This window comes from Hemiscyllium ocellatum, chromosome 23 (assembly GCF_020745735.1).
Source record: "Hemiscyllium ocellatum isolate sHemOce1 chromosome 23, sHemOce1.pat.X.cur, whole genome shotgun sequence".
Taxonomy (NCBI): Eukaryota; Metazoa; Chordata; class Chondrichthyes; order Orectolobiformes; family Hemiscylliidae; genus Hemiscyllium; species Hemiscyllium ocellatum.
The window spans coordinates 26257129-26275458 of NC_083423.1; the positions used below are offsets into that span (position 1 = coordinate 26257129).

Sequence of the window (18330 nt, forward strand, 5' to 3'; positions counted from 1 at the left end):
TCTCACTAAATCTCGCATTTTCCAACATTTCCATATCTGATTTGTGTCTTCTTTTGTGAAGACAGAACCAAGATATATATTCAGTTGCTCAGCCATTTCTTTGTCCCCTATTATACATTTCCCTATTTTTGTCTGTGGGGGACCTACATTTGTCTTTACCAATCTCTTTCTCTTCACATGCCTATAGAAACTCTTAGTGTCAGTCTTTATGTTCCTTGCAAGCTTACTTTCACACTGTATTTTCTTCTTCTTAATCAATTCATTGGTCCTTCTTTGCTTAATCCTAATCTGCTCCCAATCCTCAGACCTATTATTTTTCTTGGCCAATCTGTATGCTCTTTCCTTGGATCGGATATTATCTTTAATTTCCTTTGTAAACTATGCATTGGCCCTCTTACCCATTTTGCTTTTGTTTTATTTCAACAATTCTAATAATCTCCTGGCTGGCCCCACCATCAACAAACTGTTACCTGTGATTTACCCTCCTCCAGCCTTCAGAGAACTCTATTCCTCCAACTTTGATGTCCTTTTTTGTCCATGTGTCTTTTGTCCTGAATTACCAAATGTGATGTCAGCCATCAAAGTCCTAAATCTGGAATTCCTTCTAACTCTCTACACCTCACAGCCTCCTCCTTTGAGACCCACATCTGTGAAACATCTACGGGGTTAGTTTATGTTAAAGATGCTACATTCATGTGTATTATTTATAGGAACAGGAGTGGATTATTCAGCCTGGTGAACCTATCCACCATTCAATACGATCATTGCTGATTGAATACTTCAATGCCTTTCATTCACTCTATCCACATAACACTGTACAACACTGGTATTCAGAAATCTACCAATCTCTACCCTGAACATACAGGTAGTTCTCCTATAACACCGTAGCTCTGTTCCAATGAAATCTCACTTGACACAACATTGCTTAATAGAAATATTTAAAAATCACCAAAAAGCCTAACACAAAGTAAAGCACAGCCTGAATGAAGGTTTAATCATATTTATTAGCAAACAAAATAAATTTAACACATTACATTGAAAAAGTATTGTTAATGCAGGATCGCCATTACCACCTTCAGCTGTAATAGTGGTTGCAGAAGTGGATGGTTTTGGTTGATTGTCTTCAGACTGTTTCTCGGGGGTTGGTTTAAAAAAGACATCCAGTTTTTGCTGCTTTGCCCTTTGACTTCTATCTTGAAGAAACTGTTCATCAGATGCCAGATGATATTGAACGAATTGCTTGCTGCATTCTGCATTGTAATCATTGTTCTATCACAGCTGCAACGGCCTTTCAATTTCCCTCAGGTTAGAAGACAAAAGAAAAGTGGAAAGCTCTTGTGGTGTTGCGTCCTGGACTTCATCTTTTTCATCTCCAACTTGCATGTACACCTCAGCCACAAGCTGTTGTTGATAGGCTGTAGAGAGGTTTTCACAGTGAGTCTTCAAGTCACTCTTCAATATCTTCACTTTCCACTTCTTCAAAGCCAACCTGCTTTGCAAGGGCAACACAATGGTCTTTGATTTTTGGGAACTCCACTAATGGTTCACATCCTTTAAAACCTTGAGCAAAATCTGGGAGAAGCTGCAACCAAACTGCATTCAGGCAGTCCTTACTGATATCAGGTGAAATTGAGGACTGCAGATGCTGGAGATTAGAGTCGAGTGTGTGGTGCTGGAAAAACATAGCAGGTCAGGCAGCATCCGAGGAGCAGAAAAAATCGACATTTCGGGCAAAAGACCTTCATCTGGAAATATGAAGGACTTTTGCCCGAAACGTCGATTTTCCTGCTCCTCGAATGCTGCCTGACCTGCTGTGCTTTTCCAGCACCTTTCTGATATCACCCCAGGCATCCACAATAATTTCAATAGCATCCTTGATGTTAAAGCTCTTCCAAAACTGAAGAACACTGTCCTTACTTTCCCTGTCAGTAGCTGCAATAAGCCTCTTGTAGGTGCATCTTAAATAATAAGCTTTAAAAGCTGATATTGCATTGTGGTCCCTGGGTTGAATGAGAGAGGTGTACCTCTCACATGCTCTGATGGCAGCTGACATCGGCACATGCACAGAATGAAGCGCATGAAATGATTGTCACTGGAATTGTACTGTTGTGAACAGAGGTAGGTGTTCTCGAAAATACCTTTCCCTAATTCTTCAGCGGCATTATAGCCAAACCACACTGCTGAAACAGGTTTTATATGAGAACTACCTGTCCTTAAAGACTGAGCCTCCCTAAATAATTAGAAAAGTTTCAACACCTTCTCAGATAGCCAAAGTGGGGAGAGAACCTACTTATGGAGATATAACTTTGTTTAAGATTTATCTGCTAGTTTACATCGACTACTTACTTATATATAGCAACACTTTATTTCAAAATCAACTAAAAAAATTCCACTTCAATTAAATAAAATCATTTCATCAAAAAAAACTTTCCTCAGGGTTCAGAAAAGAGTTACAAGGATGTTGCCAGGGTTGGAGGATTTGAGCTATAGGGAAAGATTGAATAGGCCAGGACTGTTTTCCTTGGAGCGTCGGAAGCTGAGGGATGACCTTTTAGAGGTTTATAAAATTATAAGGGGCATGGATAGGATAAATAGACAAAGTCTTTTCCCTGGGGTGGGGGAATCCAGAACTAGAGGGCATAGGTTCAGGGGTGAGAGGGGAAAGATATAAAAGAGACCTAAGGGGAAACGTTTTCACTCAGAGGCTGGTATGTGCATGGAATGAGCTGCCAGAGGAAGTGGTGGAGGCTAGTACAATTGCAACATTTAAAAGGCATCTGGATGGGTATATGAATAGTAAGGGTTTGGAGGGATATGGGCTGGGTGCTGGCAGGTGGGACTAGATTGGGTTGGGATGCCTGGTCTGCATGGACGAGTTGTACCAAAGGATCTGTTTCTGTGCTGAACATCTCTATGACTCTATGAGGCGAAAGCCCTTTGGGCAAAAGCCCGACATTCCTCATGAAGAGCTTTTGCCTGAAGTGTCGACTTTCCTGCTCCTCCGATGCTGCCTGACTTACTGTGCTTTTCCAGCACCACTCTAACCTTGACTCTATCTCAGACATAAGTCGCATCCTCCTTTTATTTCAATTGTGCCCAATTGGTTCTAGATTCAATCCCAACAAGATTTTTTTTTACATCAAACTGTTCACAAATGACATGACACATGTCTGGGGTAGACTGGGAGATTGTCTCACATTGAGAAAGGAAGAGTTTAGACTGTGGCACTAGCGCCCTCTCAGCATACAGTGGTAGAATTGTTCTCCGGAACGTTTCTTTGAAGACCTCAGTGGTTGGCCGGAGGAGTCAATGCTCTGCACACGGAGGGAATGACCCAGAAACGCTAGTGTGAGGGCAGCCGGCTGGTTGCTGCGTCCATGCGGAGCCGGCGGCAGCGGCGGCTTTTCGACTGAGAGCAGCCGGGGAAGGGGGGTAACAGCCTGTTTTTGATGGTCCTGTGAACAGAGTTTGTGTGGCCAGGGAGTGAGTGCATTAACGATGTTGTGCGAGGCGCAGGAAGGCCACACCACCGCCGTCTTTAAAACCCTGCCAGGTAAGAGTTTGGAGAGAGAAAGAGCCGCCCGTCTCTGTTCTGGGCCCTGAGGGGAGCCCGCAGACCTAGAGGTTAAAATAAACCAGAAATCAGGCTGAAAGTGCACTGTCTTCTTCGTATATACGGCTGAAACGGACCTTATTCACGGTGGCGTTGTTTCACGTTTTTATCAAGTGATTAAGTCGTGAAACATTTGAAGTTTCTCCACCTTTTTAGGAAGGTTATCTCAGACACCAGTACTGGGGTTACAATATTTAGAGGATCTGTATTGGTGAGGATTGAATTGGAAGCCTTAAAGAGACTGATAATGATACATAATATATAGAATCCGTGGACGGCACAGTATACCTTATATTCAATTTTCTAGGAACAAAGAATGGTTATGAAACAAAGTATTGGTGTTTTTAAAATGCAGCAAGGAAGACTAAACGGGTGTTTCAACTCAAAATTACGAGAATTCTAGGAGTAAATGTATGAATGCAAATGATTAAGTTGACGTCAACTTTAATACGTTGAGATATTTCATATGAATTTAACTTTTGCTATTTGTATGATCTCGTTTAAAAAAAACCCAGTAGATACAAGTCTGTTATCGTAATTTTTAATTGATGAGGACCGGTTGAATATATTTATTTAAAATTGAGAAAATCAAACGAAGTTCCAAGACCCCTTGTGGAGGAACTCGCCATAGTTAGAATAAGAAAGAAGAATTAAATTAAAAGAAGGCATGCTTGAATTTTAAAACAATTCAACTTCGTTGGAGGAAGGAAGGAAAGAAAATGAGGGATAATAAGTTCTACAATTTTGAAGTTTCAGAAAGGAATGAGTTAATGGAGGCTGTCCACAGTCTCGATTTCATTACCATGACGATGCGAGAGTGGTAGTGTGAAAGTTAACGTATTTGGAGCTACAAAAATGGGAAAAAAAATCAGAGTGGCAGTGACCATAATTGTGTTGATAATAGTACAAAGCGAGAATAGTTACGGAATTTGTAGATAGGATAAAACTTGCCATGTGACTAGTTTTACCTTATATCCTTTCCATTTATAATGAGACAATTGTTCAGTTATTGGCCTGACTTGGGCTTTATAGAGACTAATCATGGAGAGATTATAGGGTTTAGATTTGAAAGAATAATTATACTGTTTGGTTCCCTCTCTGCTGCTGTATTCAATGTAAATGTTACCTTTTGAGATCAGAAAAAGATGAGTCAAGAATTTTGATGGGTGAAAAAGACTAAGGGCATAGTTACTATCTGCAAATCAGGAAAACCAAACTCAATACCTTTGTTGTACAATTTACTCATTTGCCACAGAATTGCTATTTACCATGGCTGAATCAAACTTTATTTAACCCTGGCATCCTTCTTGACCAAGGGCTGATCTTCAAACTCCATCTTTTCCACTAACAAGACCATTCACTATTTGAAATGTTGTTCACCTTCTTCCCAAACTTGGACTTCACTCTTGAAACCGTCATCCATAATATCACTTCTAGACTTTATTTCTCCAAAGCTTACCAGTCTTTTTTAAGTTGCATTCATCATATTTCTGATTTACACCTTACATCTCAGTTTTTGTAAAGGAATGATGTGTAAAAAGTATAATGAGGAAGATGGAGGTAGGAAGTACAGAATGAGGGAGTGATGGTGTTGAAGCTTTACAGCAGTCAGGGATAAGCGTAGATGGAGGTGATAACGGAGGAGGTTTACGAATGAACTATGTTGGACTAAGTTGTCTTCAGATCTTTGCAACTCTAATAAATCTGTCGATTCCTTTGCTTGAACAATAAATTAATTGAAAGATGCATGTTGAAAGTAGTTTGCTTACAATGCTCAATTTTTGAGTGAAAATTGAGCATGATGTTGTGTATGCTTCACAGCAACTACTTGGCTGGTCAAGAATTATTATAGCATCTACCTTTTGAACTAACTTTAGGAATATGTGATAGAATAGATGAATTAGTTGATAAATAGAAACTGAACTAATTAAAATGCAGTGACCTAATTTACCGCACATTTTTAATCCCCTTGCTGAAATATAATGTGAATAATATGCCTAGCAGGAACACATTAAAATAGTCTGCACCAATCTGAAGACATGATCTGCAACTACAATAAAAAATATTAATTTTTCAAAAATTCTATTTTTGCAAAATGGTAGTAATTCAAACAATTCCATCGTCTTCTAAAGATCTTTAATGAGTCATGAAAAATATTGGTTATAGTTTGTAGGTAATGTTTTAGTTATGTGCCTTGAGTAATTGTTCCTAAGTTTCTTTCTAAAGTAGTTAAATTCATTATTCTTTTCAAACAAAATACTTAGTTTGATATTCGTCACAAGTGTTAATTTTCTTAAATTTCTGGAAAGCACTCCTTTGTAGAGAAGTCAGCTCAAGTTGATACATAATAGCCAAGACTTTGCAGTCACTGTTGCATATTTCTTCTCTCTCTTTTTTCAAATGGTCATTTGAATGTGGTGCCAAGTTAAGGGGATCTCAGATACCTAGCAGCAATGAAGGTATCAAGTATAATCACATTGAAGTATTCGCAGACAGCAAGTTAAAAACCACCAACTCGCCTTGATTTTTCAATATGTCACTTTTGAGAGCAAAATAAAAATTTGGACATAGATATGGAATTAAAGTAAAAACAGAAACATTAAACTTTAGAATTTAGTGTTTTTAAAATATTAGGTTTTTTACATCGTGAAATAATTTGATATTCCACAGGTAGATAGGATAGTTAAGAAGGCGTTTGATATACTTTCCTTTATTGGTCAGAGTATTGAGTTCAGGGGTTGGGAAGTCATGTTGTGGCTGTACAGGACATTGGTTGGAATATTACGTGCAATTAGAGTCGTAGAGATGTACAGCATGGAAGCAGCCCCTTCGGTTCAACCCATCCATGCCGACCAGATATCCCAATCCAATCTAGTCCCACCTGCCAGCACCCTGCCCATATTCCTCCAAACCCTTCCTATTCATTTACCCATCCAAATGCCTCTTAAATGTTGCAATTGTACCAGCCTCCTCCACTTCCTCTGGCAGTTCATTCCATACACGTACTACCCTCTGCGTGAAAAGGTTGCCCCTTAGGTCTCTTTTATATCTTTCCCCTTTCACCCTAATCCTGTGCCCTCTAGTTCTGGACTCCCTGACCCCAGGGAAAAGACTTTGCCTATTTACCATATCCATGCCCCTCATAATTTTGTAAACCTCTATAAGGTCTCCCCTCAGCCTCGAACACTCCAGGGAAAACAGCCCCAGCCTGTCCAGCCTCTCCCTATAGCTCAAATCCTCCAACCCTGGCAACATCCTTGTAAATCTTTTCTGAACCCTTTCAAGTTTTACAACATCTTTCCCGATAGGAAGGAGACCAGAATTGCTCGCAATATTCCAACAGTGGCCTAAACAATGTCCTGTACAGCCGCAACATGACCTCCCAACTCCTGTACTCAATATTCTGACCAATAAAGGAAAGCATACCAAACGCCTTCTTTACCTATCCTATCTGCCTGCGACTCCACTTTCAAGGAGCTATGAATCTGCACTCCAAGGTCTCTTTGTTCAGCAACACTCCCCAGGACCTGACCATTAAGTGTAGAAGTCCTGGTAAGATTTCCTTTCCCAAAATGCAGCACCTAGCATTTATCTGAATTAAACTCCATCTGCCACTTCTCAGCCCATTGGCCCATCTGGTCCAGATCCTGTTGTAATCTGAGGTATCCCTCTTCGCGGTCCACTATACCTCCAATTTTGATGTCATCTGCAAACTTACTAACTGTACCTCTTATGCTCGCATCCAAATCATTTATATTAATTACAAAAAGTAAAGGACCCAGTACCGATCCTTGTGGCACTCCACTGTTCACAGGCATCCAGTCTGAAAAACAACCGTCCACCACTACCTTCTGTCTTCTACCTTTGAGCCAGTTCTGTATCCAAGTGGCTAGTTCTCCCTGTATTCCACGAGATCTGACCTTACTAATCAGTCTCCCATGAGAAACCTTGTCGAACACATTACTGAAGTCTAGATAGAAGAGATCCACTGCTCTGCCCTCATCAATCCTCTTCGTTACTTCCAAAAACCCAATCAAGTTTGCGAGACATGATTTCCCATGCACAAAGCCATGTTGACTATCCCTAATCAGTCCTTGCCTTTTCAAATACATGTACATTCTGTCCCTCAGGATTCCCTCCAACAACTTGCCCACCACCGAGGTCAGGCTCACCGGTCTGTAGTTCCCTGGTTTGTCTTTACCGCCCTTCTTAAACAGTGGCACCAAGTTTGCCAACCTCCTGTCTTCCGGCACCTCACCTGTGACTATCGATAATACAACTATCTCAGCAAGAGGCCCAGCAATCACTTCTCTAGCTTCCCACAGAGTTCTTGAGTACACCTGATCAGGTCCTGGGGATTTATCCACCTGTTTCAAGACATCCAGCACTTCCTCCTCTGTAATCTGGACATTTTGCAAGATGTCACCATCTATTTCCCTACAATCTATATCTTCCATATCCTTTTCCACAGTAAATACTGATGCAAAATATTCATTTAGTATCTCCCCCATTTTCTGTGGCTCCACACAAAGGCAGCCTTGCTGATCTTTGAGGGGCCCTAATCTCTCCCTAGTTACCCTTTTGTCCTTAATATATTTTCTGGTCACCTTCCTATCGGAAAGATGTTGTAAAACTTGAAAGTGTTCAGAAAAGATTGACAAGGATGTTGCTAGGATTGGAGAATTTGAGCTGGAGGTAGAGGTTGAATAGGCTGGGGATGTTTTCTCTGGAGTGTCGGAGGCTGAGGGGTGACCTTATGGAGGCTTATAAAATCATAAGGGGCATGGTTAGGATATATAGTCAAAGTCTTTTCCCTAGAATGGGGGAGTCCAGAACTAGAGGGCATAGGTTTGGAGGGGGAGGGGAGGGGAAAGATAGAATAAAGACCTAGGGGGCAGAGGGTGGTAAGTGTATGGAATGAGCTGCCAGAGGAAGTGGTGGAGGCAAGTACAATTGCACCATTTAAAAGGCATCTGGATGGTTATATGAATAGGAAGGGCTTGGAGGGATATGGGCTAGGTGCTGGCAGGTAGGATTAGCTTGGGTTGGGATATCTGGTCTGCATGGATGGGTTGGACTACAAGGTCTGTTTCCGTGTTGTACATCTCTATGAATCTGTGACTAAGTGAAATTAGTTTCTCAGATGCAAAGACGCTCAGAAGTAATTATGAACTTAATATATCATTAAAAACAGTTACACCCTGTTCAACAATGTGTCATTTCTGGTTTCAAATGTTTTCAGTGAAAAAGTAAGTTCTTGCTTGTTCATTTGTAAATCATTGTCGAGTGGGGACTTCAACAGTGTGCTGCTTGGTAAAGCATAGAATAGCAACTTCTGGATCTCTGCATTTAACTACACATATGCATGCTCTGACAGTTTATAGCAGTTTCAATGTAACATTGATGAGCAATGGTGACATTTTCCCTGTTACTACAGTCCCAAAATGGACCAAAATTCCTGTTTGCACTTTTTCTTTAGCTGGAAATCAGCTACTGTCATAGCATTCAACTAGAAAAAAGCATTACTGCGTCTCTCATAAATGTGAAACGCAAGCTTTCAAGCCATTGAGCTGTCATACAGTGAAAAATAAAACTGTATTTACAAAGCAGTGGATCCGTCTATTTTCATTATTTCATCACTTTAGAATTTTGTAATTTCAGGAAACATAGCAAGATCCAATAAACCACAATGAGGCAAATGTCCAATCCAACAATTTTTACTGATGTTTGATTGAGAGATTACTATTACTAAGAACACCAGAAAAGTTTGTTTGAATAACAAAGTGTGACCTTTCATATTCAACTGAAAAGGAAAACTTAGGTTTATTGTCTTATCTGTAAAGTAGTATCTCTGACCATGCAGAACTGCCTATAATGTTGAAGCATTAACTTGGATCAAGCACTCAAATGTGGCTTATTACTGAGTCAAGTCATGGATTCAAGTGTGTTATCACTAGCCTAAGACAATGATCTTAGAAAATCTCACGACAATTAATTGAAAATGTGATTTTGTGAAAATACCAATAAACAATCCCATTGATGAACAATAAATTAAGCTGAAGAGTATTATAGTACCATTTGAAAACTGTATGTAGGATTACTGCCATGTTGCATATAGAGTCAAAATAGTTCAAATATCCATTCATTGCCCAAGTGCTGAGAACTTCTGATTGGAAGTACTGTACTCATTTTCCACAAACATTGTATCTTGTTTTCACTGCTGCGTGATCGTGCCAAAGCAAGGTCTGATGGGTTTTTTACTGGTCAGCTTTATTGTCATTCTAATAATGCTACGTGGTTATAAAGCAAATTTTAGTAACTGTACAGGTGTTTGGGCTCTTTAACTGAAATGTCCTTTCTCAATGTGTTCTAGAGTGACTCCTAACATTTATTACATTTTTCAAATAGGCTTAAATATATTGTACAGATCTGTTTGTTTTTTGGGAAATTGAAGGAACCCTAATAATTTTTTTTCTGGGCTATACAGACTTGTTTTGAAAACATATCTTTCAGAGGACTAGGTTTCTGTATCCCCCACAAATGTACTCCACTAGCAGTAGAGACTCCACTCCAGTTTCTGCAAGGAAAAATTAAACTACATAATTTTCTAGAGCACCCTTAACTCTAGTTTCAGTTACAAAAATGCTTGCGATATTATTACAATGTACTTTGGCGCATTGAATTCATAGGTTTAATTTTTGATGTTTCTGGTGAAGGGACATTATAGTAGTGTATTAGTGTTTGGGGTAGACTTTGTCCTGGATTTTGCAGTTAGCTGTGAAAGAACGGCACCTGCTGTTCACTACGCTGGTAAATGCCTACAGATTCTTCGTGGGCTTTTAAACGGCAACTTGCTGTCATCAGGCGTCTGATCCAGTTTGGCGCCCTTTACAGGGACGTGTGGCATCTGAGAGCAGGGCAAGCAACAACGTCAGATTGAAGAATCCTCACTGAGACATGCATAGTCTAAATCAGTAAGTATAAATTGGATATTTTAATTTATTGTAAAATCATGTACTGGAAGCAGCATATCTATAGAGAAAGAAAATTGGGATTAAGAAAGATAAAGACAAAGGAAAAAAAATACATTTTTAACCTCTTCAACAATAATTAAAATGTGGACAAAAGATCATATTCCACACTTGTAAAAATTTAGTTTTCAGTGTTAGAGCAGTTGCTTGTCAGTCACTGATTTATCATGCACTTAAAAATTCACTTGCACCTAACTTTTTCTGACATGTTTATTGGGTAACTAGTGGGTAAAAACTGCATCTACACACCTTTACATCAAGTTCAATGCCAGGTCTAAGAAGATACTAACGTAGCAAAGAATGGGTTATGTTGGGTACCATGTCTTGGGTATCCGCTTTTAATTGTGCATGCACAGATTCTCAAAGTTACTTTTCATTTCTTTTCCTTAATGATGAGCTCTGTGATTCTTTACACAAAGTCTGCACTACCATGTTCACATTATTTATTGTCCCTTACCGTAACTCACTCATTCTCTCTTCAGTGCCATGAAACTGCTTACCTCCCTCAATATTTGCTGCTTACGTTGGTTAAGCTATAAAAATTAAAAGAGAGGGCCTCCTAATCACCTGTATCATTATTTGTCTACTTTTTCAACATTAAAGTTTTACTCTTTCAGTCATGACGGTATACACAATTTTTTTTCGTCCTATATGTTAGGTTCCCTAGATGTTAACTTGAATGTCAGTGCTTAAAAGTTTTATTTAAGATTGATAGAATAAGGATACCTGTATAGAGCAAGACCTTTCAAGCTATTTCTTTTTTACTTGTAGCTTCTGTGTTGTGTCCAGTGGAGCCAGTTGGAAGATGGTTTGAAGCACTTGTAAAGCGTAGGGTGAGGAATGTGTCAGCTTCCTTTCATGAGCTGGAAGATGAGAAAGAATCATCATCTGAGTCAGAAGATGAAGAATTACAATTAGAGGAATATCCATTGTTGAAAACACTTGACCCAAAGGACTGGAAGGTGTGCATTCATTTTATTAAATGTTCTAATGATGATACTTAAAATTTCAGTTCCACCACCCTCCCAAAAAAATCTTTAAGTTATGGAACATCAATGTACGAGTCTGAGTTGTATCTTTGATTTATTCAGCTTGCTTTGTGTTTCCAGACCCATTTGACTATTTAAATTTATAACAGACGTGCTCCAGGCAAAATAAACCTTTGCGTCCACCTTTCCTAACTTATTTTGTTTAAAACCTGCGTTGTATTTGCTGATGAAATTTTGCTGCTCAAGTTGTGGATTTCTTTCATGTCATATATCCAGTATTTTTCTTCTCTACACCTTCACTTGATGCCATGGTTTCTCTGAATCAATTCTCCTTCCTACCCAAAAGGTGGCTTCTGTTTTCAGAGGAGTCATTCCATGGTTGATGGCACACCATGGAATGACTCATTGAGCACACAGAAAGGGTCAGAGTTCTCCGCAGCAAAAAAAAATCCATGGATTATTTAATAATTCAAACTGCATTTTTATTTATACAGTTATTGAATTGAACACACCATATTGACCTGTATTTAACTGAATATGATCCTCACTGCAGAAACTACTAGTAGCACATGACTTTAAGCACCAATTGGTTCGAGACCACTCATGATGATGAGAATGGTTGGAGATGAGGGAAGCCATTTATCTTCTACTTAACAAACTTCTAATAAATACATTGTCTAAATTTACTACCTTCACAATCTGGCTTTCAATTCCACTGCTGTTAAGGTGATCGATTTTGATTTAAAAATACTACTGTCCCAAGATGCTGCAAATTCAGAATATCCTGTAGAAATACTAATATGTTAACTCTAAAGATAGGAAAAGTTTATTTTTCCTTATAAGTTATGAAAAAAACAGGAAACTAAGTCTCATCAACTCATATGGTACCGAGTGGAATGGTGTTATTGATTAATCTACGATGTCCACCTCTATTCTACTATCATCATTGGTTTGACAGTTAATTTTTTTAATTGTAGAATCAAGATCATTATGCAGTCCTGGGACTTGTACATTTGAGGTACAAAGCAACACAAAGGCAAATCAAAGCTGCACGTAAGTATTTTTCTGATATAATCTGAAGGATTTGCTCTTTTTATTTCCACTTATTTTTGCCCCATGCTTTATGTTTTCAACTGATTTAAATTTGTTAATCAAAACTTGTTTATTCGACTTAATTTTTAAACTCCTTGAATATAAATTAAATAGAAAATGTGTTGACCCTCTTACCTTGGAGGAAATGTTAGAATACCTAGAGATTTAATTTTGATACAACAATATTATGTAGAAATGATGCAGTAACATATTTTTTGTACTTGATATTGGCCTAGAGTTTGCTGTCAAGAGTGTGGTGCTGGAAAAGCACAGCAGGTAAGGCAGCATCCGAGGCGCAGGAGAATCAACGTTTCAGGCATAAACCATTCATTCCAGTGAAGGGCTTATGCCCGAAACATCGATTCTCCTGCTCCTTGGATGCTACCTGATCTGCTGTGCTCTTCCAGCACCATACTTTCGATTCTGATCTCCAGCATCTGCAGTGCTCGCTTTCTCCTAGAGTTTGCTGTGCCTGCTTTAATTTGTCATACTTGTTTAATGTTGTTGATATTTGTGCTGCAAATATAATTGCCAACTGAAGTAGCAAGTGGAGTTTTAATTTAGATAAATGTGAGGTGTTGTATTTTGGTAAGGCAAATTAGGGAAGTTCATAGCAGGGCCTTATAGTGTTATTGAACAAGGATCTAGGCGTGCAGGTGCATAGTTTCATGAAAATGGAGTTGCAGAGTGGTGAAGAAGGCGTTTGGCATCAGTGATCAGTGCATTAAGTTTGAGTTGGGATGTCATGTTGTGGCTACACAGGACATTGATTAGGCCACTTCAGAATACTGAATTCAATTCTGACTTCCCCACTGTAGGAAAGATTTTGTGAAACTTGTAAATCTTTTCTGAATCCTTTCAAGGATGATGCCAGGATTGGAAGGTTTGAGCTATAGGGAGAGGCAGGGGCTTTTTTTCCTTGGAGCGTCGGAGGCTGAGGGGTGACCTTATAGAGGGTTAACTGCTCGTAAATGGGACTAATTCAATTTCGGATATCTGGTCAGTGTAGCCGAGTTGGACTGAAGGGTCTGTTTCCATGCTGTGTAATTCTATGGCTCTATATAGGCCTTAACTTTCTGTTTTGAATATAGTTTGTTTGCCAGTGTGTCATATGAAAGATTGATCCAGAAGCTTAGACCTTACGGGTTAAGAGTAGAGTATTCGTTTGATAAAGGATCTCCTGACTGATTGAAGGCAGAGGTCAGGATAAATGGGTCCTTCGCTGGATGCTGAACTCTAACCAGCAGGGTGCCTCAGGGCTCAGTTTTCCAACCTCAACTATTTACAATCTATGTAAATGATCTGCAAACAGGGACAGAGTGAAACGTAGCAAAGTTTGCAGATGATACTAAAATAGGTGGGAAAGCAGGCAGTGTTGAAGAGAGAAAGAGTTTACAGGTGGATATTGATAGGTTAGGAGAGTAGGCCAGAATCTGGCAGATGGAGTTTAACGTGGATAAATGCGAGGTTGTCCATTTTGGTCAGAAAAATAAAAGGGCAAATTATTATTTCAGTGGTCATCAGATTCAAAGTGTGTCAGTGCAGAGAGATCTGGGCTTGTTTGTGCATGAATCATTACAGTAGAAAAGTAGGTGCAGCATACAATAAGAAAGACAAATGGAATCCTGGAACTTATTGCAAAAGGACTGGATTATAACAAAAAACTGTTGATATAATTATTTAAGACATTGGTGAGACCACACTTTGAGTATTATGTCCAGTTTTGGCCTCCTTACTTGAGGAATGTGGTGGTGGCACTGGAGGCAGTTTAAGAGGAGATTCACAAGGTTGATTCCAATGGTGAAAATGCTATTCTACGAGGAGCAGTTGAATACCTTGGGCTTGTGTTGAGAAAAATGAGGGGGCAATCTAATTGAGACATATAAATGTTAAGGGGGATTGACGTGGAACAGATGTTCCCGCTGTGGGACAGTCTTGAACAGGAGGTCATCGATACAGAGTGAGAACTGGTAAGTTCAAAACTGAGACGATGAGAAACTGTTGTTCTCACAGAGTTGTGAATCTGTTAAACTCACTCCCACAGAATGCAGCAGAGGCAGTATCAATCAACAAATTCGAAAAAGAAATAGATATGTTTCTGATGAAAAGCAGGATACAGGGCTATGGAGAACAGACAGAAAAGTGGAGTTGAGGCCAGAATAAGATTAGTCACGATCATTTTAAATGGCAGCGAGGGCTCGAAGGGCTGAATTGTCTATTTCAGCTCTTAATTCCTATGTTTCTATATCTACCATGATTACACAGGAACTTCACACTTATCATGACGCAGCCTAAATAATGCCAATTTTGCAAAACTAATAACAAAATTGTAAATTTCAGACAGTGACCTTTGAATTTGTTTAATTGCATATCTGCCTTTCCCTGAAATTGCTGTGGCATTTGCATCTAGACATGCACTACAACAGGATTTTGGGTCATTCCATTGTGTAATTGGCCACATTTCATTGAAACAGTAACCTTTGGGTTTTTGATGTTTTTGATTATTTTTGGAGTAAATAAAATCACATGGCGGTATTTCTTCATAATTCTGTACAATAGTCTTTTTTTTTCACTTGAAAGAAATCAATTAAATTTACCTTTGTAACACTGTTTGACCATGCAAGGGGGAAAAATGTGGCTCAGGAACAGCAGTACGAATTCAAGAAAATCTCAACACAACTTATTATCAAATATAAATGTTTAATTTTGTATTTGGCATTCTCACTGGCAGCCTTGCTCAGATGAATTTTGGTTTGATTAGGCTTATCAGCAATAAGGTTTTAAGTTAAACATGGTTATAAACCCAGGAATCTTCAAAGCTAGGACCTGTCATGTCATCAATTATGTGCAAACCAGGAGATTTGTTTTGCATGGATCTCCTTTTAAATGTTAGCATACTCTCATGGGCAAGCCTCTCTAGGATGTCAAAATAACTGTCAACGATTTGAGAAGGAAAACAGTGACATGCTATCATTGCTACTAATTTTCAAAAATTGTGTGTAAAACAGAAATAACACATAGTAACATACAGTTGAAAAGCTATTTGGTTTTATGAATCTCTTAGCAGCCTCTTATGAGTTCTAGCAGATTCACAGATCGGATTTGACAATCCAATCTATAAATAGGCTCCCAACACAAAACTATTGATAGCATTTGTTAGAATGTGTTTCTTTGATTAGAAAGTACAATTTGACATAAAAATAACTATTCATTGAATCATAGAAGCCCTAGAGTGTGGAAACTGGCAATTTGGATCATCGAGTCCACACCTACCCTCTGAAGAGCATCTCACCTAGACCACGTCATCCTCACCCTATCCCTGTAATCGTTCATTTTGCACCTAACTAATCCACATAGCCTGCACATCCCTGGACACTATGGACAATTCAGCATGGCCAATCCACCTAACTTGCACATCTTTGGACTTTGGGAGGAATACCGGAACACTGGGAGGAAATCTACACAGACAATCTGAGAATGTGCAAACTCCACACAGTCAGTTGCCCAAGGGTAGAATCCAACAAATCGCGTCCCTGTTGCTGTGAGGCAGCTGTGCTAACCACTGAGCATCGATATTTCTACATAATGTATGTAGTACACAATAGGTTTCTATTTTTGCACCATTTAAAAAATATGAAATGTACTGTGATTTCCCATGAAGGTAATTTATAAAGGCAGGGAATGGAGCAATGAGTGGTTGTTGTAAATAGTTGGCTTTTGGAGGCCATTTGCTGCATGCCCTTACCTAAGGGAGTTAAGGAATTGGGAATAGATATTAGACTAGAAACTCAATTAATCGAAACAAACTTAGAAATGGAGCTAAATCCCTCCTGAAGCGTACAGACCGTTTGGATGTGATTCATTCAGGATTGTAAATGCAGGTTTCAGTAAATTGACTGTTTAAAACATTAATTTTATGTAAATCGATGTTAAGTCACTATATTTCCTTTTAGATAAGGCAATGGTATTGAAACATCATCCTGACAAAAGGAAAGCTGCAGGTGAACAAATAGGTGAAGGGGACAATGATTATTTTACATGTATTACCAAAGGTAAGATTGTACTTCTGTGCATCATAAGTAAACTGGTGCAAATATCTTTTATTGTTACATTTTTATTGTTACTTTTATTGAATCTGAAGGCCAGATACATAAACCCTTGCTGTAATATGGAAAACCCTAATTTGTGAAAAATTTCAATTACATTTTAAGTGTAAAAGTGATAGTGGGATTTCATTGTAATTAAATTTGTCAGTTTGGTTTGTAACTATGGGATGTTTGGATTTTGGTAATTTGTTTATAGCATTTTCATTACCTTGCAGCCAATGAAATACTATCAGATCCCTTGAAACGCCGAGCATTTGACAGTGTGGATCCTACATTTGACAATACAATACCTTCTAAAAGTGAGGCAAAAGAAAATTTCATTGAGGTGTTTTCGGCAGCTTTTGAGCGGAATGCCAGGTGAGTGGCAAATACAAAATCCTAATGCTTTGTAGCTCAGTTTATTCGGGCCTGTCCCAATAAGATGCATGAGGCAATGTTATTAACTTATGCTTTTGTCAGAATGTAACATATTGTTAGAAGTATTGGAAGTTGCAAATTGTGATCGCAATGGCATGTTTATCTTGGGAATCCATGATCACAATTTACAAAATATTTGTCCAGCCGTATCAAAGATTTCCCACTCTCAGTCTACTCTGGATCATGAATAAAGTGATGGAAGGTGTCATCAATTGTGCTTTCAAGCAGCACCTGGTCACTGACTCCCAATTTACGTTTTGCCAGGGCCACACAGCTCATGACCTCGTTATTAGCCTTGGTTTAAAAGTGGACAAGAGAGCTGAATTCCAGAGGTTAGATGAGAGTAACAGCCCTTGACATCAGGGTTGTATTCGACTGAGTGCGGCACCAAGGAGCCCTAGCAAAACTAGAGTCAAAGTTTCTGCTGGTTGGTATCATAGCTTGTACATGAGATATTGCAGTTGGTGGAGGTTAGACATCTCTCCAGGACTTTCTCCAGATAGAGTCCTAGCCCCAAACCAGCTGCTTCATCAATAATCTTTTCTCCATTATAAGGTCAGAAATAGGAGCGTTTGCTGATGATTGCACAATATTCAGTACCATTTGCTTCTCCTCAGATACTGAAGCAGTCCATGTTTAAATGTAACAAGATCTGGACAGTATCCTGGCTTGGCCTGGCAACAGGCAAGTAACATGTGCACCGCACAAATGCCAGACAATGATCATCTCCAATAAGAGACAATCTAAACACCATTCCTTGATATTCAGTGGTGTTACCATCACTGAATCTTCCACAATTAACATCCTGCATGTTACTGTTAATCAGAAACTCAACTGACTCACCATGTAAACAGTGGCTACAAGAACAGGTCAGAGGCTAGGAATATTGTGGCAAGTAACTTGCCTTCTGACTCCCCAAAACCTGTCCATCATCTACCAGGCACAAGTCAGTAGAGTGATAGCATAGACCTCAGTTGCCTGGATGGTTCAGCTCTAACAACACGCAAGAAGTTTGACATCATCCAGGGCAAACAGCGTGCTTGATTGGCACTATATCCACAAACATTCACTCCCTCCACCAT

General features: G+C 39.1%; 1 protein-coding gene across 1 annotated transcript in view; it reads left to right on the forward strand.

The window, feature by feature from the left end:
- The first annotated feature begins 3315 nt into the window (after positions 1 to 3315).
- Positions 3316 to 18330, forward strand: part of dnajc2 (DnaJ (Hsp40) homolog, subfamily C, member 2) — a 42306-nt gene continuing 27291 nt past the window's right edge. Inside the window, exons 1-5 of the mRNA XM_060842809.1 lie at positions 3316 to 3553; positions 11416 to 11606; positions 12611 to 12686; positions 16679 to 16777; positions 17047 to 17188. Coding sequence (XP_060698792.1) covers positions 3499 to 3553; positions 11416 to 11606; positions 12611 to 12686; positions 16679 to 16777; positions 17047 to 17188 — 563 coding nt within the window. The 5' untranslated portion in view covers positions 3316 to 3498. The remainder of the gene's footprint in view (positions 3554 to 11415; positions 11607 to 12610; positions 12687 to 16678; positions 16778 to 17046; positions 17189 to 18330) is intronic.